At 41.6% G+C, this 27,367-nt stretch overlaps 1 protein-coding gene across 6 annotated transcripts in view; it reads right to left on the reverse strand.

The window, feature by feature from the left end:
* LOC127434877 (laminin subunit beta-1-like) overlaps positions 1-27,367 on the reverse strand; it is a 102,977-nt gene that overhangs the window by 44,660 nt on the left and 30,950 nt on the right. For all 6 annotated transcript variants that reach the window (XM_051687918.1, XM_051687915.1, XM_051687914.1 and 3 more), the window contains exons 9-16: positions 20,225-20,413; positions 13,763-13,939; positions 13,546-13,658; positions 12,063-12,142; positions 7,235-7,370; positions 2,625-2,783; positions 2,385-2,506; positions 233-353 (exon numbers count right to left, since the gene is read on the reverse strand). In XM_051687918.1, coding sequence (XP_051543878.1) covers positions 233-353; positions 2,385-2,506; positions 2,625-2,783; positions 7,235-7,370; positions 12,063-12,142; positions 13,546-13,658; positions 13,763-13,939; positions 20,225-20,413 — 1,097 coding nt within the window. The remainder of the gene's footprint in view (positions 1-232; positions 354-2,384; positions 2,507-2,624; positions 2,784-7,234; positions 7,371-12,062; positions 12,143-13,545; positions 13,659-13,762; positions 13,940-20,224; positions 20,414-27,367) is intronic.

Genomic DNA, 27,367 nt, shown 5'->3' on the forward strand with positions numbered 1-27,367 from the left:
ATGTTGTATTTTAATCTTTAAATACCAAAGGTTTTATTTTAGCATTAGGGATATCGCCACAAATGTTTAATTAAAATAAAAAAATGAAATATATTAGAAGCTACATTTAGCAAAATTTCCCTGTGGGGACGTCCTCAAAGACAAATTGATTCATACAGTAAGTGATTTTATTTATTCTAGATATTTTTATTTGGTTAGGGTTAAGGATTAGGAAAGGTTTATCTGTACTTACTGAATCGATGAGTGTGTGTGGAGAGGAGTGATAGCTGTATGATGAATACAGCGGGAAGCTTATTTTCACTGTGTAGTTCTGACCCTTCTCCAAACACACTGGACCAGGAAGAACCACATATCTGAAGCACACACAAACACACACAATCAGAGAAATAAAAACACACTACACATAACTACACACTCAATGCCAGTAGTTCTGAATGGGTGGATTGTGACCAGTGTTGGGTAAGTTACTCAAAAAAGTAATCCACTACAAATTACTTCTCTTTTCAGTTGTAATTAGATTACTTTGTTAATTATTTCATTGGAAAAGTAATCACTTTCCTTTTAACTTACTTTCTAAAACACTTTTCACAGAAATGTTTTTCTGCTCAATTTACATTTACATTTATGCATTTGGCAGATGCTTTTATCCAAAGCAACTTACAGTGCCCTTATTACAGGGACAATCCCCCTGGAGCAACCTGGAGTTAAGTGCCTTGCTCAAGGACACAATGGTGGTGGCTGTGGGGATTGAACCAACAACCTTTTGCTTACCAGTTCAGTGCTTTAGGCCACTACGCCACCACCACAATTCAAAACATCTATATTTCCTTGTTCATTGTCGCTAAGCCTTAAAGGGTTAGTTCACCCAAAAATGAAAATTCTCTCATCATTTACTCACCCTCATGCCGTTCCAGATGTGTATTACTTTATTTCTTCATCAGAACACATCTGAAGAAAAATAGAAAAAATATCTTATCTCAGTAGGTCCTTAAAATGCAAGTGGATGTGATATGACATTTGAAGCTCCAAAAAGAACATACAGTCAGCATAAACCTCATCCATATGACTCCACCGGTTAAATTAATGTCTTCTAAAGCAAATGTTCTCTTTTGGTGAGAAAAATATCAATATTTAAGTACTTTTTAACTATAAATCATTGCTTCCGATCAGCAGCAGTACGAGTGTGACGTAATCACGTTGGCATGTTCACGTGAGAACAGACGCATGTTTGACACACTTGGAAGAGCTGTGTTGTTTATAACTGAGTAGAGCTTTGTTGGTTTTATGTGTTTGTTTACTCATAATGGGGCATTTGTGTACTCATCCTGGATGTCTCAACCGAGAGAAAAACGTGAGATTAGATCTATAACATGTCAACGCGAATACGTCACACGAGACCACGTGATCTCCGCCCTCTCGTGAATGCGCATAGGGCTGCTGACCAGAACCGATGGTTTATTGTTAAAAAGTACTTAAAAATGTATCTTTTTTGCAGCAAAAGCGAGCGTTTCACTTTAGAAGACATTAATTTAACCAGTGGAGTCACAGATGACATTTATGCTGACTGTCTGTTCTTTTTGGAGCTTCAAAGGTTGTATCCTATCCCCATCCACTTGCATTTTAAGGACCTACTGAGCTAAGATATTTTTCTGTTTTTCTTCAAATGTGTTCTGATGAAGAAAGAAAGTCATACACACATGGGATGGCATAAGGGTGAGTAAATGATGAGAAAATTTTCATTTTTAGGTGAACTAACCCTTTAAGCTGAAATACAAACATGCCTAAATATTTGTACATTTGAACATATGAATTGATTTTTTAGATGTATAATACATAAATAATATTATTTTAGAAATATGTGTAACACAAGTAATATCCTTAAAAGTAATTAATTGAAAGTCAGTAACTGTTATCTGATTACAATAATTAAAATCTAATGTGGAACAGCAGGGGAAAAAACAATGCTAAATGCAAATGCCAACATGTACCAGTTGTGACATGAATTCGTCCTAAAAATCATGAACACATCTATGCAAGGTAAATAAAATACAATCAAAACTACATTAAATAAAGGCTCCCAAAATATGTGTTTTGCAGTGAATCATTGGCTGCCAAGAGCAAGAAACCATTGAAATTCAATAGACATTTATAAACCAAAATTGTACATTTCCTATTTAGCTTATGCCATGTTAACAATGTTGCATATTGTTGGGCCTATGCAGTTCATGGTAATATTAATACACTTCAATGTTTGAGGACATTTTTATTTACTTTTGTATGGGATTGGCAAAAGGTGGATTCAGGTGGCCTGTGCTAAAAGTACATTTAAAACACTTTATTCTCCGCATCACTTCTCCGAACTATTGGATTGCAAATAGCCTCACCTGGATCCAGGGTGCAGTGAAACAGTCTGTTCATCATTGTATGTAGACGTACAGTGAGCTGATGGGTAACCAGTCCTGGGCCGCTCTACAGTCACCACAACCTGCTCCCATTCATCTGGCAACTACAACAATGTATAAAAGTGCTTTTTTAAGTGTGTATGTCCATATATGACACCTATAAGATGTAGCAGCTAAGTTATTCTGTAAGTTGAATATCATGTTTATGTGTGTTTACATTACCAGTGGTTCATAGCGGATCATGAAATTGTATTCCATAGACCGAGGGAAATTGTGAATGTTGAATCTCAATGTTTCCCCCTCTGGAACTTTCACAAAGCCAGTACCTGTCCAGGTGGATTTACGATCCAGAGGCAATGGTCTTTGAACCACTTTCACTGCCTGTACAGTCAATACATGCTCTGAATGCATTAATAAAAAAACACATTTGGTTCTGCTACATGTTAAATGAATGTTCACAGCATCTTTCAGCACCACAGGAAATTATTCAGACTTGTCCCTCAGTCTGTAAAAAACAAAGGAAAAATGTGTTTACAGTAATGCACTTACAATGAAAGTCTATGGGGCAAGTGTACCAAACGGTTTAAAATCACAAATGTGAAGTTTAAATGTGAAGTTAAAGCACTTACATACAGTAAATTCTCTCCAACAAAAACATGTGATTTGAGCTGTAAAATTCAGGACCTCTACATTTCTAGAAGGATGAAATTATTCTAAGTTCAGTCATGAAACTCTATATGGGGCAAGCTGATAGGTTCTTTTAACATGAATTCTGTAAGCCAGGGTCAGATACTCTTAGGCCCAAGCTGATAGTTCCTTTGACATGTTATCAGTTGGCCAATCGACATTTAATTTAACTTGTCTAATTCTGCTTCAATCTGCTTGCATGTCTTATTGTGCAGATCTATTGTCACATTATGACACCTTACATTTATCCTGAGGGTTGTCATGGCTGAACTTGTAGTTATGCGTTACAGACAAATTCCCGTGGCTGGAGTTTGATCCATGTTAACAGTACTTTAACCTCATGAGACCCGAGCATAACAGCTGTGTGCACTTTCCATTTCCCTTTTAGATTTGTAACTAGAAACACCTAATAAACAGGCAAAATAATAAGAAATTATATAAATAATCATTTCTAAACCTCTAAACCTCTAAAAATTTCTAAAATATTATATCAACATAGGGACTAAGTTGTGAAATTTTAAATAATGCCAAGCTATAGAAAGTCAGATTTTTTTTTTTTTTATCAACTTGTTTATTATGTTTCCAGGAATATTGGTTATTCATGTTTTTGACACGTTACAGACATTACATCGGAATTATGATTCAAAGTAATAGCCAGCATAATTCAATCACTGCCAACCATGTTTGTAACAAACTTCAGGAAAGGAGGGGAAGGAGGACACAGGGAACTGGTTTCTTCCACTCACAGGTAAGGTTTTAATGAATAAACTCCAGCATTTACAGCTTCACAATAACACGTCAGCTTTACAATAAGTCAGTGGACCCAGACTCTCTCACCTCTTGCTGGTGGCGTGGTCCCTTACATACCGCTCTCCCCAAGCTCACTGCAATTGGAAACAGGTGTTAATCATAATCTGGCTCAGGTGTATGCACCCTTACCGCTTTCTCTCTCTCCAGACGGATGCTCGACCATGCCCCTGCTGCCACATATCCGCACCGCCCGACTCAGGCCGGGGAGACATCCAGCCTGTCTACCACTCCCCCCCCATTTCTGGACAGGAAGTTGGTGACAGCCATCTGCGCTCCCGGTCTGTGGACCACCTTGAACTTAAACGGTAGAAGAGCCAGATACCAACGGGTGATCTGCGTGTAGGAATCTTTCATGCGGTAGAGCCTCTGGAGTGGGGCGTGATATGAGCAGAGAGTGAAGGCCTGCCCCAACATGTAGTACCGGAGAGTGAGGACCACCCACTTGATGGCAAGACATTCCTTTTCAACGGTACAGCACTGGGCACTCCTCCCCCTCCACCACCTGCGAGACCACCGCCCCTAGCCCTCTGTCTGAAGCGTCCATCTGCAACATTTTCATGAGCGAGGGTGGGGGAATGGGGCTACTGTTGTCCGGGGTCGCGGCCGGGGCTTTCTCTTGGCTGAGGAGGCTCCGGATCTGAGGATCTCATGGAAGCGGCGATCTTGGTCCTGATGAAGCTCAAGCAGGGCCTGTTGGTGGGAGTGGTGCAGGCCGGCGGGGGACTTGAGGATTTCAGCAAGTGGGGAGGACTCCATGAGGTGTACTTTCTTCAGTTCAATCCCGGGTTTCGGCACCAGTGTAACAAACTTCAGGAGAGGAGGGGAAGGAGGACACAGGGAACGGTTTCTTACACTCACAGGTAAGGGTTTTTAACCCTCAGGGGTCGATGGATGCGCCGGCACGTCCTGCTGGATTTTTCCCTCATAAAAGCAGAATCAACTTAAAATACTCCGTCATTTCGGGGCATACAGATAAGTGTAAGACATCATTAGAAACTATAAAGGGTCTACTTTTATTTGTGTACACTCACAATAACAACAAAACCTTGTGCTTTTGTAAAATAAAGAAAATAAACAGGGTGCGCTTTCAGCCATCTCTGTCTCCGTGAGCATCTTTCTGAAACACGTCATAAAAATGAACTTAAACTCAGCGAATACTTATCACACAAACATGAAACATATGTCTAAAGAAAGCTTAAAATGTCTACTTTTATTCAAATTTAAAACAATGTAATCTGTATGAAACAAAGCGATGTACAGTTTCTTCTGGCTCAGCTAATTATCCCTAATGTGATCACACCCACGCGCAGAGGGCACTATTCACACGGTAATGTGCTGAGGCGATCAATGCACATGGTAAACACCCCCGAGGCAAGTTTTATATATATATATATATATATATATATTATTTTTTTTTTTTATGCAATTTATTCCTGTGATGTAAAGCTGAATTTTCAGCATCATTCTCAGAAATCATTCTAATATGCTGATTTGCTCAAGAAACATTTATTATTATTATTATTATCAATGTTGAAAACAGTTATGTAAATTTTTTTTCAGGATTCTTTGATGAATACAACATTCAAAATAACAGCATTTATCTGGAATAGAAAGCTTTTATAACATTATACACTACCGTTCAAAGGTTTGGGGTCAGTAAGAATGTTTTTCTTTTTTTTTGGGAAATAAATTAATACTTTTATTCAAGGATGCATTATATTGATCAAAAGTGACAGTAAAGACATTTATAATGTTACAAATTCTTTCTATTTCAGATAAATGCTGTTATTTTGAACTTTCTATTCATCAAAGAATCCTGAGAAAAAAATTATATATTGTGTATATGCCCTATATCAAATATTACATTTTATTCTGTTCCCAGGGGAGGGGACTTTGTCTCCTCAGGTGTGAATCACATCAGTATTCATGATCATTCATACCTCCTCGCATATGGCCTTTCTAACACTAAAAGTGTGAGTGATCAGGATGGTTTTCACATCATTTTGTAGCAAAAACTCTAGGCTACAAGATCCAGTTCTCAAAAGTTTTGTGAACAAATGCTTAGTATATGTTATATGGCCTTATTTCAGTGACTTAAAATAACTTAAAAGTTTGTTTTTTTTTCAAAAACCACGCATTAACGTTTTTTTTTTTTTTTTTTTTTCAGAAATACAAACATGTACGTACATGTTGCTCACATATTATTGTAGCCCAGTTTGTGCTGAATAAAGTGTTATCAGACTTTATCCATTAATATGTTTTAAAGCAACTGAAAGAAAGCACAAATGTCAAGGCATGTCAAAACTTCTCCAGGGCCCAAAAACACCCTCAGACCCCAGAGGGTTAATGAATAAACTCCAGCGTTTAAAGCTTCACAATAACACGTCAGCTTCACAGTTTCACAATAACATAACAACTTCACAATAACACGTCAGCTTTACAATAAGTCTCTGGACCCAGACTCTCTTGCCTGTGGTGTGATCCCTTATATACCACTCTCCCCATGCTCACTGCAATTGGAAACAGGTGTTAATCATAATCTGGCTCAGGTGTATGCACCCTTACTACTTTCTCTCTCTCCAGATGGTTGCTTGACCACGTCCCTGCTGCCACAATGTTAAAATAAAATTATATATGAAAAATTCTGAATCTATGTACTGATTACCACTGTCTCATGTCTGCCAAACATGTTGAGTGGTCCAAACGTCATCTGTAGCCTGAAACAGAACTTTTGGTTGGATTTTAGGAGTGAATGCACTTGATGTCCCCTTGCTCCCTATTTAGTGAATGACCTCCAGTGTGCTGTCTGTCTGCACTGGTCTCAGAACAGTTAGAAATGCACCTTATTTTCATCCTAACTCCATATAAAGCCTCTGAAAGCAAGATTTTTCAGCTTTGGATAAACCCATTGATTCTTAATGTGATAATGCACAGTAAATATAGGATTTCTAAGAAAAAAAATTCTGAAATACACAGCAGCATGGCGTATGTGTATAACGAAGCCAAAATACAACATCAGTGCATGTGTATGCGAGGTCGCACGGGATTAAGGATAGTAACATCAAGTATTTAAAGTGTATTTTGTGAATAACTGGGTTTACCAGCTTTACATAGTCTTGACATGAGTTGAAAGTTTTCAAAGACAAGAGTAGTAAGCACTTTTATCACACTAGTCTAATGTTCACACCAGTAATGTTAAAGTCTTGTGGATATACTTTTGAAATAGTGTGTATTCCAATGTTTATCCCGGTGCAATGCCTAACCACATTGATTTCCACTACAAGTGCATTACTGCAAACCCAATTTAACTTGAGTCAAAATTGTTAGACACTTACCAGTCCAAAGGAAGCTTTCTCAGCTTCATAGGTATAGTGGTCCAGATCTGCAAAGTAGAACCCGGACTGCACCTGGTCACAACGTCTGCCAAACATGTGCTCCTTGCATACACACTGTCCTGTCTCTGGAGAACAACTAGAGTGAGAGAAAAAATTTGGACCTGAATATTCATTTTGTGCTGAATGAAAATCAATTATCAGAGAATAAGCTATTCATGTAGTCGTTAGGATTATTTGGTTCCCTATCGATTCAGTTCACTCAACATTGCATTTGAATGCTATGGGGAAAATCCCTTTTCCACAACCTAATTGAAGCCTTTATGTCATAACGGCAATCTTGTGATTGGCAATTATGTTTGAGCTCTGCCCCTTTAGGCACGCATTTGCCCTATATAAGCGGGTGCTCAAACATAATTTCCTCAGAATTTCTTCCTTCAAGACTGACATCATCTCGTCTTGACTATGATGGATCATCTCATTTTGATCAGCCCGCTCTTTGCCGTTGATGGACACCCTTCAGCGGAGGGGATTCCCTGCAGGTGCTGGACTCAGGTGAAGAACATCCTGGTGCTTCTGCAGAGAATCCCCTCTGCTGAAGGGTGACCATCGATGGTGAAGAGCGGGCTGATCAAGATGAATGAAGATTCACCCGCCCCCTCTAGTGTTCCAGCGCAGAAGTCTCTCCGCCTCGCCGGCGGATTGGGTTCTTTGCTCAGTGAGACATGTATCCATTTCCCGCAGCATTCAGGCAGGAGTTGTATCCTTTCAATATATATAATATCATTCCGTCCAAGTGGCATAAAACACATATAAAAGAACCGTTTGTGTGTACGCATCTTTTTAAAGATGTTGTATCGCAAGTGTTCTTGTGAGCGACACATTGCTCCATCAGACCAACATGAGAGCTGCGTTCGCTGCCTGGGCTGCACCCACGCCTAAGCAGCTCTCATGGGGACAGACTGCCCTTACTGTGGGGGCATGAGTCTCAAGACACTCCGCTCTAGGGTCGCCCTCGTTCTGAGGGACAATTCCGCCTCCTGCGCCCTCCCGACCACTTCCTCTGTGTTTAGTCTCGAGGGACCACATGAGGAAGCATGACGGGGCCGCGAGGTAGAGATGGAAGAATTCGAGGAGGATCTCGCGCTGGCGCAAGCCGCACAAGCCCTTCTATCTTCCCATGCAGTGTTTTCGCCAGTGCAGTATGCATGTGACGACCTCCGGCCCTCTAAGAATGAGCACGGTGTTGTCGTATTCTGCGGGTCTGATGATGATAATGATGCCATGTCCCTCGCAGCATTGGAGAATGGTCCATGGAGGACGTTGCAGCCCCTCCCCCCAGCGAGGGTGAGAAGCATGCACTGACCATTGATACGAGTTACTCCATGTCATTGTGCCGGCGGTTGAGGAGCTCAGCCTTGAGTGGCTGCCTCCTGACGAGCAGTAAAATTCTTGTATGGATGAATGATTCCTGCACACCATCCGCCGTCAAAAGACCGTGGTTCAGAAAGCAGTGTCGTTCTTCCCTGAGGTTCACACAGAGCTTACTGAGACCTGGCGTGCAAACTTCTCAGCATGCGCCCAGTTCGCAGGGGCTGCCATCCTCAGGCATATTTTAGCGTCTTTGTAGTGTGACGCAAACAGTGTTGTCAGTCCACAGCGGGAAAAATCCCCCTGAAAGTATAGTGTTTATAGGAAGCTAGAGCTCCTGCCTTTTTCTATTATATTTTGACTCGCCCTTCCTCGCTGTTCTCGCCGGGAATCAGTCAGTTTTTATTGCAATGTTTCCTTGCATTGCTTGAATAGTGCACATACCTCGTAGCAGCTGCTCGATGCGCAATGAAGGCTGAAAAAGCTCTTTCTTCCTCTCCAACCAAACTCACTCACCATAATAACCACAGGTGATTGGTAGCTTGCTAGAGCCTTTACACTATTAGTACTTTGCTCGGATGCATGGTGCGCACTGAGTGAGAAGCTGGGTTTGAAAAGCAGCAGCAATCTGTGCCCATTATTCGCACCCAAACGTGCATTTCACGATCGTGTGGCAGGCTTCCAGGCATCTCAGAGAAAAACCCACATTCCACACAAAATAATCCCATCTTATAAACGGCAGCTCCCCTCAACACACGTGTGAAACTCGGCGCCCACCCAGTTACGTGGTTGCATGGTGCATGTTACCAAGCATTTCTCAGTGTGTTTAAAAAAACGGTAGTGTGCGGTTATACATTCCGGTGCGCGACGTGACCGCCTCGCTTCAACACGCCCATTCTGTGTTCCGAGGTAGTAAATCTCCTTGTGAGAGACGCAATAGGAGTTGTTCCCCGTACGGTGCACAGAGAGAATGCCTGGCTGCTCTAGCACCATGGATAGCTCCAAAACTTTATCAGCAGGGTGTAATGCTGGGTCAGGTTTTCAGATGAAAAGTGGTGACCACGGATGCATCCAACATGGGTTGGGGTACGCTGTGCGATGGACACCTGGCTTTTGGCACTTGGACAGGTGCGAATCAGGCATGGCACGTCAACTGCTTGGAAATGCTAGCCATCTTCTTAGTGGTGAAAGCTTTCCATTCCGAAATAGTGAATCATCATGTTCTGATTCGGAAAGACAATATGTCACTGGTAGCGTACATAAATCAGGGCACTCGATCGCTATCATTCATGAGCCTGGCGCAACACCTCCTTGTGTGGAGCACGCCATCTCTCCCTGCGTGCGACATATGTTCCAGGCCGTCTGAACTACCAGGGACTGATGGCGGGGGAATGGAGACTTCATCCTCAGATGGTTCTGAGGATTTGGGAAATGTTTGGCAAAGCAGAAGTCGACTTATTTGCCTCAGCAGAGACAGAACACTGCCCTCTTCGTTACTCCATGTCCCAAGCCCCGCTGGGAGTGGATGCCTTGGCCCACAAGTGGCCGACGAAATGTAAATATGCCTTTCCCCCGGTACATCTCCTCCACTCTTCATCAGTAAAGTCCGAGAGAACAAGGATACGGTTCTGTTGGTTGCACCAAAATGTCCCAACCCCACATGGTTTCCGGAAATGATGGAAAAATTAGGCGGCCCTCCATGGGAAATACCGCTGAGGAGGGATCAGCTCTCTCAAGCGCAGGTCACGATTTGGCATCCCCAGCCAGAGCTGTGAAACCTACATGTATGGCCCCTGAATGGAGCACAGCGCACAACCCGAAATGGCTCAGTCTATAAAGAACACCATTTTACAATCTAGAGCACCATCTACGAGACGCCTCTATGCACTAAAATGCCGTGCATTTGCAGACTAGTGCTCTTCGCACAACAAAGACCCAGTGAATTGCTCCATAATGGAGATCCTTACATTCCTTCAAGAGTGGTTTGATGCAGATCTTACTCTGTCAACGCTTAAGGTCTATGTAGTGACCATATCGACATTTCAGGCCCCAGAGGCCGGCTCCTCCATAAGTAGACACGATCTGATCACAAAGTTCCTTAGGGGAGCGAGGCGCTTGAACCCCCCTTGCCCTGCTAAGGTTCCAACATGGACTTAAATCTGGTGCTGAGGGTGCTCACGAGTCCCCCGTTCGAACCATTGGAATCCGTTGAGTTGCATGTGCTCTCTTTAAAAACTGCACTGCTGTTAGCTCTGGCCTCAGTAGAATGGGTTGGTGAAATACAGGCGCTGTCGGTTGACAGTTCATGTCTGGAATTTGGTCCGGGGCTTTTAAAGGCCATCATCAAATCCAAAAAAAGGCTATGTGCCTAAGTTGGTTTCCACACCCTTCAGGGCTCAGTGCACCTACAAGCTTTCTATTCTGCATCGTCTAATTCAGATGAGGAGCAGGTAATGCATTTGTTATGTCCCGTGCGGGCTCTGCACATGTATGTGAAGCGCACTCGCCAATTTAGACTGTCAGATCAGCTCTTCATTTGTTATGGAGGATGCACAAAAGTTATGTCCGTCTCAAAACAAAGGCTCTCTCACTGGATCGTTGATGCGATCGCCCTTGCTTATGAGTCACAGGGCATTAGATGCCCTGTTGGCGTAAAGGCGCATTCAACTAGAGGCATGGCTTCCTCATGGACATGAACAAATGGTATATCCCTACAGAATATATATTTTGCAGAACACGTTAGCAAGGTTTTCTAACCTAGATGTGGTGTACATCGATTATCCACTGTCTAGAGAGCTATTATTCCTTCACCCAGCAGGTAAGCCCAAGCTTCTTATTCGGGTGGGCTACCTGATTTAATTTTAATACAGCCATCCGGGTAGGCCGCTATTCATTTTACACCCACTAGAAGTCACAAGCACTTCCAATAGAATAAAATGTCCCTCCCTACCTCTGGTTATGAAGGGATTAATTATTCTGTGTGTATTATATGACTCATATAGATCCTCAGATTAAGATTAGCTAGGGTATGACACTACATAGTGCGGCATGATGAGACTCAGTTCCCCATAGCATTCAAATGCAATGTCGAGTGAACTGAATCGATAGGGAACATCTCCGGTTACTCACGTAATCTCGGTTCCCTGAGATGAATGGGAACGAGACATTGTAAAACTTGGCCGCACTACTATGTCAGAGTTTCGAGGAATGAGCGACACATTCTTGTCCCTCAGTCAGAAATTCTGAAGAAATTATGTTTGAGCACCCGCTTATATAGGGCAAATGTGTGCCTAAAGGTGCGGAGCTCAAACATCATTGCCAATCACAAGATTGGCGGTATGATACAAGGGCTTCAACTAGGTTGTGGAAAAGGGATTTTCCCCATAGCGTTCAAATGCAATGTCTCGTTCCCTTCATCTCAGGGAACCGAGGTTACATGAGTAACCGGAGACATTCTTACTCATTATTCAAAGCTCCGCCTATGTCACAGTCACATGGTCTGCAGCCGTCCATATCTGTACTGAGACCCCAGTGCTGAGGCTGAAAGGAAGAATAGTGTTAGGCTATATTCGGAATTGCATATCAGCTATATTTCTATCCAAGTTGCTAATTTAATTTATTTAAAAAATCTAAATATCATAAAAACAATTTGTGAACAAAGAAGCGTTTGTATTCCATGTGTTTAAGAGAACAAAATCGTCCATTGTTTTTCTGGAGAAATTAACGTAAAATGAAAATTAAAATGGAAGTTGAAGCCACTGTGGTTTTTCTATTCAATGTAATCAATTAAAAGATCAATAAAATCTCTAAGCGAATTATGTATTCACATAGCTTGTTAAGGCAAAATCACATGACTTTTTTGATGCACATCTATATTCCTATAAAAATTCGGTAAAATTGTTTTCATCGTACTTTATGTGCATGTCTTCTTATCGAATAAAAAATGGATCCACCTGACTACCACCTCTGGAGTCGCGAGTTCGAATCTAGGGCGTGCTGAGTGACTCCAAACAGGTCTCCTAAGCAACCAAATTGGCCCGGTTGCTAGGGAGGGTAGAGTCACATGGGGTAACCTCCTTCTGGTCACTATAATGTGGTTCACTCTCAGTGGGGTGCGTGGTGAATTGTGCGTGGATGCCACGGAGAATAGCGTGAAGCCTACACACGCGCTATGTCTCTGCGGTAACGCGCTCATCAAGCCACGTGATAAGTTGCACGGATTGACGGTCTCAGACACGGAGGCAACTGAGATTCGTCCTCCGCCACCTGGATTGAGGCGAGTCACTACGCCACCACGAGGACCTAGAGCGCATTGGGAATTGGGCATTCCAAATTGGGGAGAAAAAGGGGAGAAAAAATAAAAATGGATCCACCAAAAACAAGCGTGTATGTTTAAGTGCATTTTGAAAACTTTGTTTGTTTATTGGTGTTTCCATACAGCATTTTTATGCTATATCCCTAAATTCACATAACAATACACTGATGGAAACCCAGCTTTTGACATACTACTCTAACTATTTCTGAAGTGTATAGTATGTATACTGTGCACAGTATGCAAATTTGCCAAAAAGTTCAGTAAACAACTGAACACACTGCATGAAATACTGTATAGCAATGGTCTCGATTAAAATCTTTTTTTTTTTTTTTTTTTTTTTTTTTGGTCACAAAATTAAATTCAAAAGGAAAATAACAGTTTTTATTTCCAAAAAGATAACTGTACACCACTCACATGCAACACAATGAGGTCATGTGACAACAATGTGAAATACTTCTGTTTGAAACGTTTATCATTGAACAATGCATACTGTCTCACTTACTATTAAAAAAAAATAGTATGCAGTATACAGTGTATACTGCACAGTATGCCATAAGAAGTTAGTATTCCATTACAAACATAGCCAAATACACAAACCAAAACACATACACCCATAATGCTCTCTCACCAGACACTGGTCACAGTTTTGTCCAGTGACAAGACGTTTGCAGAAGCAGCTTCCTGTCTGTATATCACAGGGACGTCCTGCCAGGAGTGTGCCGAGAGCATAACAGCTGCATGCTGGGCCACAAAAGAAAAACACAAACTTTATCATCCTAACTGACTATAGACAAACAGGAAGTCTTTCAGGGGTCAAAGCTTGAAAGAATGTGTATGTAACTCACACTGACATCCCAATGGATCATCGCTGAGGCCATAGTGTCCTTTCTTACAGTGGTCACAGCGTTCTCCCTCCACATTAGCTTTGCAGCGACACTGTCCAGCAATCATATCTCTGAGCACATTCGTAGCACTATCACATAAGCCTTCGTTGAGAGACCCCTGTGGGTCACAGTCACAGGCTGAACACAAAGATTACACAAAAAAATTAAACTAAATTGTTATTTAAAGGAATATTTCAGGTTGAATACAAAACTAAACTCTTAGGAAAGGCTCTCTATTACCACAGAAAACAATTTAGTCTAGTCCCTCAGTTTGAAAAACCATCCAAAAAATTATGTTTAAGTAATGCACTTACAATGGAAGTCTATGGGGCAATTGTACTGGAGAGTTTAAAAGCAGAAATGTAAAGCTATTTTTTGTTTTTTGTTAAAGCACTTATATGAATAAATTGAGCAAATATGTTCATTATTTGATCTGTAAATGTAGGACTACTTTTCTAGGTGAATGAACTTAAGCTATCACAACATTGTCTGTGCCATGCTGTCAGTTTCCACAGAAAATAATGTCAGCTCATTCCTCAGTTTGTAAAAACAAAGGAAATGTTTTTACAGTAGTAAGGTACTAACAACTGAAGTACAGCTCTGGAAAAAATTAAGAGACCACTCCAAATGTTCAGTTCCCTATCTGTCACTCACTCGACATTGTGTCGATGTAGTGACACTTGGGGTCACTCTTGGGAGCCCGAAACACCTCTGGTCTTTGATAAAAGGCCAGTGAAAATTGGTGAGTGGTATTTGCATGCCACTCCCCCGGACATACGGGTATAAAAGGAGCTGGTATGCAACCACTCATTCAGATTTCCTCTTCAGAGCCGAACGGTCATGCTCACTGAGCTCAATTCTCATGACTGTTCATTCACCTCTGCTGGATCTGATGGCGCATTTCAGTGGCTTCTCCCTCCTCTGCTCTAGTGTACTGCAGAGAATGCCCCGGGCGCTTCGGCAGAAAAAGAGAGTATATTTTCCTGAAAGAGTATATTTCTCTAAAAGAGCGGCACACATGGAACATCTTTTTAAAGACACGTCTTTTTAAAGATGCCTTTCCAATTGTGTGTTATTCCTGGGTCATTACCTCTCAACTTCAGACAGTCACGATTGCTGTCTTTCATGTCTGGGCGTGACCCACACGGAGGCAGCGTTCGTGGATGGTTCATGTTCTCACTGCGAGAACATGAACATGGCAATGTTGCAGTTGCGGTCACAAGCACTGCCCCAGGAGGAGGCAGACCCAGCCCTGTAGTTGCTGTGTCCGATGCATGCTTTACGCACCTATTTGGATCGCACGCAGAGCTTTAGGATCTATGAGCAGCTCTTTGTCTGCTTTGGTGCACAGTGGAAAGGAAGCACTGTCACAAAGCTGAACTATCCATTGAAATGGCCGGACCTTGTCTTGGCTCCTCAGCATAAAACCTGAATGAGTGGTTGCATACCAGCTCCTTTTATACCCGTATGTCCAGGGGAGTGGCATGCAAATACCACTCGCCAATTTTCATTGGCCTTTTATCAAAGACCAGAGGTGTTTCGGGCTCCCAAGAGTGACCCCAAGTGTCACTACATCGACACAACGACGAGTTCTCTCCATCAGGGAACGGAGGTTACGCAAGTAACCAGGACGTTTCTCTGGATATACTATTTATAGGTATGTGTTTGAGTAAAATGTAAATTTTTGTTTTATTCTATCAAATACTGACATCATTTCTCCTAAATTCCAAATAAACATATTGTCATTTAGTGCATTTATTTGCAGAAAATGACAACTGCTCAAAATAACAAAAAAGATGCAGTGTTTTCAGACCTCGAATAATGTAAAGAAAACAAGTTCATATTCATTTATAAACAACACAATACTAATGTTTCAAGTTCAGAAATCAGTATTTGGTGGAATAACCCTGATTTTCAATCACAGCTTCCATGCATCTTTGCACGCTTTCCACCAGTCTTTCACATTGCTGTTGGGTGATTTTATGCCACTCCTGGCTCAAAAATTCAAGCAGAAATTCAACAGACACTGGAATGGAATGGCTGCCATACATGCAGAGATGCTGATTTAAGAAACATTTGGAGTGATCTCTTATTTTTTTCCAGAGCTGTATATAGGGCAAGTGCACAGCACAAAAAATAAACATAAAAAATATGCAACTGTCACACTTCAAAAAAAATACTGTATAACCATAACAATTCAACATTCTACACATTAACATGAGACTAATGTGATAAAATTATTTTCTAACCTTGTCTGTGCAAAGTTATATCCAATCTTTCAACTCGTGTCATGACTATGCAAAGCTAGTAAACTTGGTAACATCGGCTAAATAGATGCAAGAATACCAGAAATGGGTGTGACATAACTATACACAAAGTACTGTTTACATGGACCAAACTCCACCCACAGGAATTACATTTGCAACACAACTTAGATCTGCCTAGAAAAGTAGTTCAACCTTAAAAAGGATGATATAAACAACTGTATAGCCAAAATAACAACATTTTGTATGGAAGAACAAATATAAGTGCTTAAATTACGAGTGGCATTTTTTTATTATTATTATGTTCCTTGAGGTTAGCTTATAATGTTATATCAGTTTTTTTGCATGAAAAACGGTAACATTTTGGTAAAACATTATTATTTTCCATCCACGTTCTGACCCTCTGTCAGAAACGTTCGGTTTTAGGCTGCTTCTCTTTTAAAACTTGAAAGTAAATGCCCACTGTTCTGATTAGCTAACACCATTGCATCTGATAAATAGTATCCACACCCACCGCTGTGTATATTAGTATATTACTACACTGTAGTATATTTAATTTTACTCTGCTTTCTTCACACATAATACAATTATTCACCTGCATTTGCGAGAGCCAGACAAACTATTGATGCGAGTGCATGCTGCCAAGATGACATAAGTGCGATGCACCAACGTCAATAACAGACAGACATGGAGCACGAGTGTCCAGATTCCGACACAGACTGAAACCGAACCAGACAGGAAGGCAGGATCCAGACACTGTGCTCCCGACATGAAACAAGATGGACTGAAGAGCGCACAGCAGGGAATACAACCGAAACCGCACTCACACAGACAGACAACGAAACACAACACAGATATGGGACGATGATGTCACGGTCCTGTCAGACAGAAACACAGAGTGACAGAGTGACAGGACTGTGACATTACCCCCCAAAGGGACACCTCCTGGCATCCCAAAACAGGAACATCAAACAATAGACAAGACAAACAAAACAAGCACTAACACAAAACATAAAACACAACAGAAAGGGAGAGAAACCAGGGAGGGAAACCAGGGTTGAAGTTTAAGGAAAGGAGCAGGGTCCGGCTGGCCTAGGAGGAGGCCTCAGGGCAGAGGTGGGGTCTGGTGGCCTGGGAGGAGGCCTCAGGGCAGAGGCAGGGTCTGGAGGCCTGGGAGGAGGCCTCAGGGCAGAGGTGGGGTATGGAGGCCTCAGGGCCTGGCGGCCTGGGAGGCAGCCTCAGGGCAGAGGGGACAGAGTACTGGGCGGCGGCCGCTGGACAAGGTTCAGAGGACTGCTGGACAAGGGTCGGAGGACTGGGCGGGAGGCACTGGACAGGGGTCAGAGGACTGGGCGGCAGCCACTGGACAGGGGTCGGATGACTGGGTGGCAGCCACTGGACAGGAGTCGGGCGGCAGAGCCGTGGAAGGCTTAGGGGGTGGAGACTTGGAAGGCTCAGGGGGTGGAGCCGTGGAAGGCTCAGGCGCTGGTTCATTGACTGTGGCAGGCGTAGGCACTGGCCCGTTGACCGTGGCAAGCGTGAGCACAGGCCCGTAGACCGTGGCATGCGCGGGAGTTGGCCGCAGCAGGGGAATGGCCTCCATGGCCGTGGATGCTAACAGCAGGAAGGGAATGGCCTCTGTGGCCGTGGACACTGGCAGCAATAGAAGAACAGCCTCTATGGCCGTGGGTACTGGCAGCAACAGGAGAATGGCCTCTGTGGCCTTGGGTGCTGGCAGCGACAGGAGAATGGCCTCTGTGGCCGTGGGTGCTGGCAGCTACAGGAGAACCTCCTCTGTGGCCATGGACACTGGCAGTGGCAGGGGAATGGCCTCCGTGGACATTGGCAGTGGCAGGTGAATGGCCTCCGTAGCCATGGACGCTGGGAGGGGAACGGCCTCCATGGCCGTGGACGCTGGCAGCGGCAGGAGAGCGGCCTCCGTGGCCATTGGCAGTGACTGAAAAGTAGGTGCCCTTCTCCTCCACCTCTTCCGGGCGGTGAGGGGCACTGCTGCTGTAGCAGCCTCCACCTCCTGGCGGTCAGCATCAGCGGCCGAAGCATCCACTTCCGTGTGGGGTGTGCCCTCATCCTTGGTTTTGGATGAGGAATGAAGTCCTCCGAGGCACAGGCTGAAATAAACTCTTCCCATTTCACTGCCTCGAGAAAACCTCCATCCTCATCACGATCTGGGACCCAAGATCTAAAAGGTTCGTTCAGACCTGCCCAAAAGAGATCAATTAGGCAGGTCTGATCGTATCCCAGACATGAGGACAATGATAAAAACTCAAGGGCATACCCCCACACGGACTTGTCCTCCTGCAGTCCATGAGGAGGAGATGCACTGCAGTACTTAATGCAGCTGGTGGCCACACCAGATACTGACTGTTACTTTTGATTTTGACCCCCCATTTCTGTTAGTCACATGTCTGTGAAACTCTGTGCAAAGTTTATGTCTCAGTTGTTGAATCTTTTTATGTTCATACAAATATTTACACATATTAAGTTTGCTGACAATAAAAGCAGCTGAAAGAGGGTGCTTATGGCATAAAAGGTTGGGAAACATTGAGCTAGCAAGCAGAAATTGTATCCAGGTAGGGGTGTTCAGTTGTAGTGTCTACAGATGACAGACCAAATAATAAGCTTTTTCGAAGTCCCTTTTCACCTCAACTGACCTATAACTCACTTCAGAAGTTCGCCACTGACCAATCACAGTTTCACTTTTGAAAAACTATGAAAAATGTAGCCGCAGAAGTTTATGAGTATCATATGTCTCGTATATGCATCAATCTGAACTGCAGTGTGTTACACATGAAGCCAGTGATATGGCGTATTAGTGGTTTCAGAGCGTTTTTTTTTTTTTTGCTCAATACACACAAATTCTATCTCGTACTCTAATTCTGTGCTTTACACAGAACAGATGTGCTCAGAATTTGGTGCAGTTTGTGCATTTATTTTTTCTTCTTCTTCTTTTGGAATTGACATCTAAGCAGTTGATTATTGATTAGTGATTAGATAGAGTATTTTTGTCTAAATCGAGCAAATAATTATGACAATCACTATCGTGCATCCCTAATAACGATGCGTGTTTTCAGTGTATGAGTGTCCGGCTTCACACATTCATTCACACATTCATTTTGAAGCGTGCAGCACATTCAGACATTCAAACATTAATTTTCATCCCAAATATGTACATTTCGGTAACACTTTATTTTGATGGTCCCAAATAGATATTTAACTGACTATAAGTGAATTATCAACTGGCTTGCTATAGCTAGTAAACAGTGTTTCAACAAACATTCAATAGACTTTCAATAGCCTGTATAACAGCAGCAAAATAACAGCTTATTGACCGACTTGCTATAGGTAGTAAACAATGTTTCAACAAACATTCAGTAGACTTTCAGTAGCCTGTATATAGATCTTTATTAATGACCTTTTAATGAACTGATGTTCTCAACAATAATGTAAGTAGGTCATTAATAGAGATCTATATACAGGCTACTGAAAGTCTACTGAATGTTTGTTGAAACACTGTTTACTAGCTATAACAAGCCAGTTGAATATCTATTTGGGACCATCAAAATAAAGTGTTACCTAAATTTCCGTGACATTCCGCATTTTATAGCTGCAAATGTTTTTGTAGTTAACACTACAACAATGTTGGAACAAAACAAATCATATTTTGCAGTATATCAATACTTACTTAAACTACTGTATTTCGTCAGAGCAAAGCAGATGAGCAGAGAATGTACAGTAAGTAACAGGGATTCTTTCATGACAGTCAACCGTTAATGTTGTTTGCGCAGCCGACGGCAGAGGCAAAACAATAAGAATTTGTGTATTAGCACCTATCTGTAAGTCCCCACCATTACTATATTTATGTACATGAAACAATCAAATAGTTTTTTATACTAAATTTTTTTCCAGGACAAATAATTGTTTTCCAGGACATTTAGGTATTTTTCTCATTTTCTATGACTTTCTATGGCTGGAAAGCTGAGCTTGCAAAATTCCAGGTTTTCCAGGATGCATTACATTACTGTAAATGCAATTTTTTGCTTGTTCTTACAAACTGTGGCATGGGTCGAAATTATTTTCTGTGGTAGTTCACAGCATGCTGTCGATAGAGTTTACATTTTATTTAGTTAGACACACTTACGCTGACAGATGTTGGGGTCTCTGATGTCTCTCTCCGGGTGCTGATAGTAGAAGGGTTTGCAGCTCTCACACCACTGGCCCTGTGTGTTGTGTTGACAATCCTCACACACTCCTCCACTCACGTTTCCAGATGAAAGATACACCGCCATGTCAAAGTGACAGGAATGCGAGTGGTGGTTACACTCACATTCTGAGAAAGAGAGGCCAGATGAAATGTGGAAAAGTAAAACAAAACATTTAAACACATAAAACAGCATTCACAAGGCATTTTACTTCTTTAACCCTTTAAGCTCTGAAGGTGTTTTTAAAGATTTCCTGTTTCAGTGGCATACACAAAATTAAAGGCTTATAACTTGACAAAAAAACAAAAACAAACAATGAGGGTCGTGTTTGGTATCATTGTAAAGAAATCTTTTCAAATTTTTAAATGATATCGATTATGATACATTCTGAGACTCTCAGCCTTAGAAACTGTTGAAAAATCACACACATAAAAAAGAAATATTGCCAAAAGTTACTTTTTTTTCTTATTTTTATGATTTACATTACATATCTCTGGGTATAAATAAGGTGGCTCTGAAAAATTGCTTTTGTTTTATTCCCAATCATATCACCTGTGTCTGAGAAAAAAATTGTGTTGAAATGACAAAGCAATCAAAAGTTAGCATTATAAAAATAATTAATGATAGTGTCCAAAAACGACTCCATGTGTCCAAAAGCAGTCTAATTACACATGCACAACAATGACTAAAGGTTTGCATAGTATGCAGACATGATTTTAATTACGAGATTTCACAGAATGAGTGCCTTTTGAGTCTGTGTCATTTATTTGGCGCCATCTCCTGGTTGCCATATGTAACATTGTACACTGTGTGGATTATCTAATGATCTATGCATTCGATTACCTTGTGTGTGGGCTCGTTTTAAAGATAATCACCTCCTCTAAGTAATGGTATGTGCTATTTTATGTTCAATTTATTTTATGTGAAGTTATAAGCGAAAACTTGGCAAATAAGCAACATCAACATTGTCAAAGACATATACATCGCTATAACTCACTATATTTTTGTCTGTGAGTAAAACAAATAGGCTGGTTGTATTCTACTATATGAGAGATTTCCAAAAACATATGACACATGGCTATTTGATCAGTTTGATGTTTTTACTGATTGCAATAATATGTACAGTGCAATTGTTTTTTAACAAATTATCAAAATGAATCACTTCTGATTTGTCTGCAAATTTCAAAACACTGCATGCATTGGAAAGTAGAGCTTCTAAGCTTTAAAACTATATGTATTTTGTGTTGGTCAAGACTGTAGTTATTAATATACTGACATTTTTTATTCTCGCAGGCCCATCCGAGCTTAAAGGGTTAATGTGATGTAATGCATTGCTTATCTATCTGTTTTCAGCTTTAATCTTTTATATCTGCCATTTTTCAGCACGCATCGGGTTTCCCCCCACATTATTCTCTTATCACGACTCAACTGTGTGCATTTTTTCCGGTTGCATCCACTTTCTATTTTTATCGTGATTAAACTGCATGCATTTTACAGCGCGTACCCGTTTTCTCCTCTGTGTTACACTGATTATTGTATCGATCTCAAACCCTCGCCACTCAGGAACAACCAACAACAACAAACAATTGCAGTAAGTCATGGCATCAACTCATATTATTGCTTCCTGCATTACATGCCACATGTTTACTATAGCTTCTTCCGTCAGCAGTGAGGGGTTTACATGTGATAATTGTAAGGAATCAGTCAGGCTGACAGAGAAGGTTAATGAGTTAAAGACATGCATCAGAACACTAGTGGAGGTCAGTGAGAAAGAAAAGCCGGTAGATACTGTTTCAGATGCAGGTAGTACAGCAAGCAACACACACACTATGGTTCTGGCTCTAGAGCCCCCACAGCAGGGCGTTTGGGTGATGTCTCAGCGGCATACTCGCTCAGCAAAGCGATACCACTCTCCTGTTCCTGTTAGGGTTTTCAATTGATTCTCCTCACTCAGTGATGCATCCACTGAGATTCATATTGGTCATAAGTGATTAAATTGTAAGGAACGTGGAAATAGAGACTCCAGTCACCATCGTTAAATACATTTTGGGTGCCAGATCGTCTGACTTCAGATAAAATTTACAAGTGCTGGCCAATGCTAAACGTAGACTTTCCAAAATTTGTATTCATGTCGGCACTAACGATGTCCTGCTTCGCCAGTCGGAGATCACTAGAGATAATGATAAAGAGGTGTGTGAACTTGCAAAAACGATGTCATATACTGTAATATGCTCTGGCCCCTTCCCTGCTCATTGTGGTTACGAAGTTTATAGTAGATTAGTGTCACTGAATGGCTGGATATCTGAGTGGTGTCTGGAGAATAGCATAGGATTTATAGACAATTGGAAGAGTTTTTGGGGTAGACCTGACCTGCTAAAGAGAGATGGACTCCATCCCTCCAGGGAAGGTACTGCTCTCCTCTCTAGTAATTTGGCTCATAGTCTTAATACTGATAGTATTTGACTAATTGGGGCCCAGGTCAGGAAGCAGACAAACTGGCTAATCCGAACATCTGCTAGCTACCTTGAGACGTCACACGGGTTTCATAAACTGCAACACATAGAGACTGTATCACCTAGATATCATATAGAGACTGTGTCTGTTCCCCGAACTACCAAACACAAACCCCTCACTAAATAATTTAAAAAAAAAATTTTTTTATTGAAGATAAACATCATATAAAGATAGGGCTACTAAATATTAGATCTCTTTCAACCAAAGCACTAATTGTAAATTAAAATATTACAGATCATAGTTTGGATGTGCTCTGTTTGACTGAAACCTGGCATAAACCAGATAAATATATTAGTTTAAATGAATCTACTACCCCAGGTTATTTTTATAAAAATGAGCCTCGTCTGAAGGGTCGAGGAAGAGGTATTGCTACAATTTACAGTGACATTTTTGGTATTACTCAGAGGACAGGATATGAGTTTAAGTCTTTTGAACTAATAATGCTTAATGTAACACCGTCAGATATAAATAAAAAATCTCTGTCGTCTTTTGCCCTTGCTACAGTATATAGATCACCCGGGCCTTGGTGAATTTGCAAATTTTCTATCAGATCTAGTAGTTACTGCAGATAGAGCTTTAATTGTTGGTGACTTCAACATTCACATAGATAATGACACATTGGGATTAGCATTTATCGGTATTCTGAACTCTTTGAAAATTATTGGAGCCAGACAAAATGTGACAGGACCAACTCATTGCTATAATCATATGCTAGATTTCATTCTGTCATATGGAGTTGATGTTGATAATATAGAAATTCTACCACAGAGTGATGACATCTCAGATCATTACCTCATCTCTTGTATGCTGCGATCAGCTAATGTTACTCAATCTACACCACGTTATCATAGACTCTACGCTACAGGACTGTTTTGATCACACGGACTGGGAGATGTTCCGGTCCACCTCTGATGACGTCATCGAGCTTTATGCTGATAGCGTAATGTGTTTCATCAGAAAGTGCGTAGAGGATGTCGTTCTGACCAGAACAACACGGATCTATCCGAACCAGAAGCCATGGATTAATAGTGATGTTCGCGCGGCACTTAATGTGCAGACCTCCGAAAAACATCAGAACAGCAAAACGCCCGTACAGGAACAAGATTGAAGGACAGTTTAACACCACCAACTCTTGAAGCATGTGGCAGGGAATTAACATCATCACAGACTTTAAAGGGAATAAAAACTCCGCCATGAACACCACTGCCTCTCTCCCGGATGAGCCAAATACTTTTTATGCTCGTTTTGAGGGAAATAACACCGCCCTCGCGGAAAGAGCTCTCGCGGCCGAAGCTACAGAGGTTAGTTCACTCTCAGGTTAGTCCGTCTCTGTAGCGGATGTAACCCAATCCTTCCCACAGGTGAATATCTGCAAAGCCACGGGCCCAGATGGCATTCCGGGCCGCGTCATCAGAGCATGCGCAAACCAGCTGGTTGGTGTTTTTACGGACATTTTTAACCTTTCCCTCTCTTTGTCTGTAGTCCCCACATGCTTTAAAACATCCACTATTGTGCCTGTTCCAAAGCAATCAAAAATCACCGCAACAACCGCTCCACTGATGATGCCATTGTATCTACAATACACAATGCTCTCTCCCACCTGGAAAAAAAGAACACTTATGTGAGAATGTTGTTTGTAGACTACAGCTCAGCATTCAACACCATAGTGCCCTCCAAGCTAGATGAGAAACTCCGGGCTCTGGGCTTAAACAGCTCGCTGTGCAGCTGGAACCTGGACTTCCTGTCAAGCAGACACCAGGTGGTTAGAATAGGCAGCAATATCTCCTCATCACTGACCCTCAACACTGGAGCCCCACAGGGCTGCGTTCTCAGCCCACTCTTGTATTCCTTGTACGCACATGACTGTGTGGAAACACATAGCTCCAATGCCAAAATTAAGTTTGCTGATGATCCGACGGTGGTAGGTCTGATCACTGACAATGATGAAACAGCCTTCAGAGAGGAGGAACACACTCTGACACACTGGTGTCAGGAGCACAACCTCTCCCTCAATGTCAGTAAGACAAAGGAGCTTGTGGTGGACTTCAGAAGAAAAGACAGAGAACACAGTCCCATCACCATAATGGAGCACCAGTGGAGAGTGTCAGCAAGTTCCTGGGTGTCCACATCACTGAGGAACTCACATGGTCCATCCACACTGAAGTCGTTGTGAAGAAGGCTCATCAGCGCCTCTTCTTCCTGAGACAGCTGAGGAAGTTTGGAATGAACCGCCACATCCTCACACGGTTCTACACCTGCACTGTAGAGAGCATCCTGACTGGCTGCATCTCCACCTGGTACGGCAATAGCACAGCCCACAACCGCAAAGCACTGCAAAGGGTGGTGCGAACTGCCAGACACATCATCGGAGGTGAGCTTCCCTCCCTCCAGGACATATATACCAGGCGGTGTGTGAAAAAAGCTCGGAGGATCATCAGAGACTCCAGCCACCCGAGCCATGGGCTGTTTTCACTGCTACCATCAGGCAGGCAGTATCGCAGCATCAGGACCTACACCAGCCGACTCCATGATAGCTTCTTCCCCCAAGCAATCAGACTTTTGAACTCTTGATCTCCCACGATCAAAATACATCAGCACTGCACTTTATTACTCTTATATCTCACACCGGACTGTCATAAATGATATTATTATTATATTATATTCTCTCTAAACAACTTACTATCAACCGACAGCCTGAATGTCAATACAGTACAATACAACCTACTGTACATTCTATATATACTATATATACTTTTTTTTATAGAATAATGTGTATCTATATCGTGTGTATTGTACTGTACAGTGTATGTTATTATTTGTATAGTGTGTAATTATGTGTATATTAGACTTTAAATTGTGTTGTGTTAATTTGATGTTATTGCAAATTGGTATATGTCTCATCACTGTCACGACTGCTATGTTGATCGGAACTGCACCCAAGAATTTCACACACCATTGCACTTGTATATATGGCTGTGTGACAATAAAAGTGATTTGATTTGATTTGATTCAGGTAGAACTATTCTTTCGACCACTAAAGATAGCTTCACTAATAATCTTCCAGACCTATCTCATACACTCAAGCCCCAAAGTCTAGAAGAACTTGATGAAATAACAGAAAATATAAATACAGAAATCTCTAGTTCTCTTGATAGTGTTGCCCCCCTTCGATTAAAGAAAATTAAAGAAAAAAGCACCACACCATGGTACAATGATCACACTCATGCTCTCAAGAGAGCAGCTCGGAAAATGGAGCGCAAGTGGAAGAGTACAAAATTAGAGGTCTTTTGTGGTGCATGGAAGGATTGTGTCTGTAGCTACAGACAAGCACTAAATGCTGCCAGGGCAGCATATTTTAGCAAACTCATAGAAAATAACCATAACAATCCTAAGTGTTTATTCAGTACTGTGGCAAAACTGGTTAGGAATAAAGCCTCAACTGAACCAGACAGTCCGTCACAGCACAATAGTAATGAAAATTGAAATAATCAGAAATAAAATTGGAATTATGCAATCATCTGAGTACCTCAGAAAACAGTGTTTCATAATTTTCCTCACATGCAACTTCAATCCTTAGCTGTCATAGGTGATGAAGAGCTAACAAAACTTATCGAAACATCAAAAGCCACAACATGTATGTTAGATCCAATACCAACTAAGCTCTTAAAAGATGTATTCCCTGTAATCTCAGAACCTCTTCTTAATATTATTAACTCCTCGCTATCCCAATCTTTAAAATGGCAGTAATCAAACCGCTTATTAAGAAGCCACAACTTGATCAAAATTTCAAATCTCCTGTTTATGTCGAAAATACTAGAAAAGGTAGTGTCCTCACAGTTATGTTCATTTCTACAGAGAAATAGAATATATGAACAATTTCAGTCAGGATTAAGGCCACACCACAGTACAGAGACTGTGCTTATCAGAGTTACAAATGACTTGCTCTTATCATCTGACCGCGGCTGCATTTCTCTTCTAGTGCTTTTAGATCTTAGTGCTGCCTTCGACACGATAGCTCATGATATTCTCTTGAATAGGCTAGAGAATTATGTTGGCATTTGTGGACTTGCATTAGCATGGTTTAGGTCCTATTACAGACCGCTACCACTTTGTCTGTGTAAACGAGGAATTGTCAAATCAAACTAAAGTTGCGTATGGAGTGCAACAGGGGTTGTTGTGGTAGATTTCTTCAAAACAGCAATCAAAGTGCAGTCCAGACAAAGATTTCTGGAGATGCAAAATTCTGATTCCAAAAATGTTTTCGTACCACCCGGCTGAGGGAGAAGTTTTTGTCTTCTGCCCCCCTTACTTTACGACAGGCTTATATAAGATGTACTTATGTATAGTTCCTTTGTTTATTAACATGTTACATGTGATTTTCTCCTCAGCAGATTTCCATGTGATATCAGCAAAATATCTTTTAGGATGCATTTGTATACATTCTATATTACTCCAAGTTTGTCATATGATCAGATAATAAGGTGCATGCTCTTTATAATAAAGAGACATTTGTCTTTTGCTCAAAAACAGGATGTATCATTTGAACTCATGGACACAATACCATAAAC

Source organism: Myxocyprinus asiaticus, chromosome 45, assembly GCF_019703515.2.
Source record: "Myxocyprinus asiaticus isolate MX2 ecotype Aquarium Trade chromosome 45, UBuf_Myxa_2, whole genome shotgun sequence".
In the NCBI taxonomy this organism is placed as follows: domain Eukaryota; kingdom Metazoa; phylum Chordata; class Actinopteri; order Cypriniformes; family Catostomidae; genus Myxocyprinus; species Myxocyprinus asiaticus.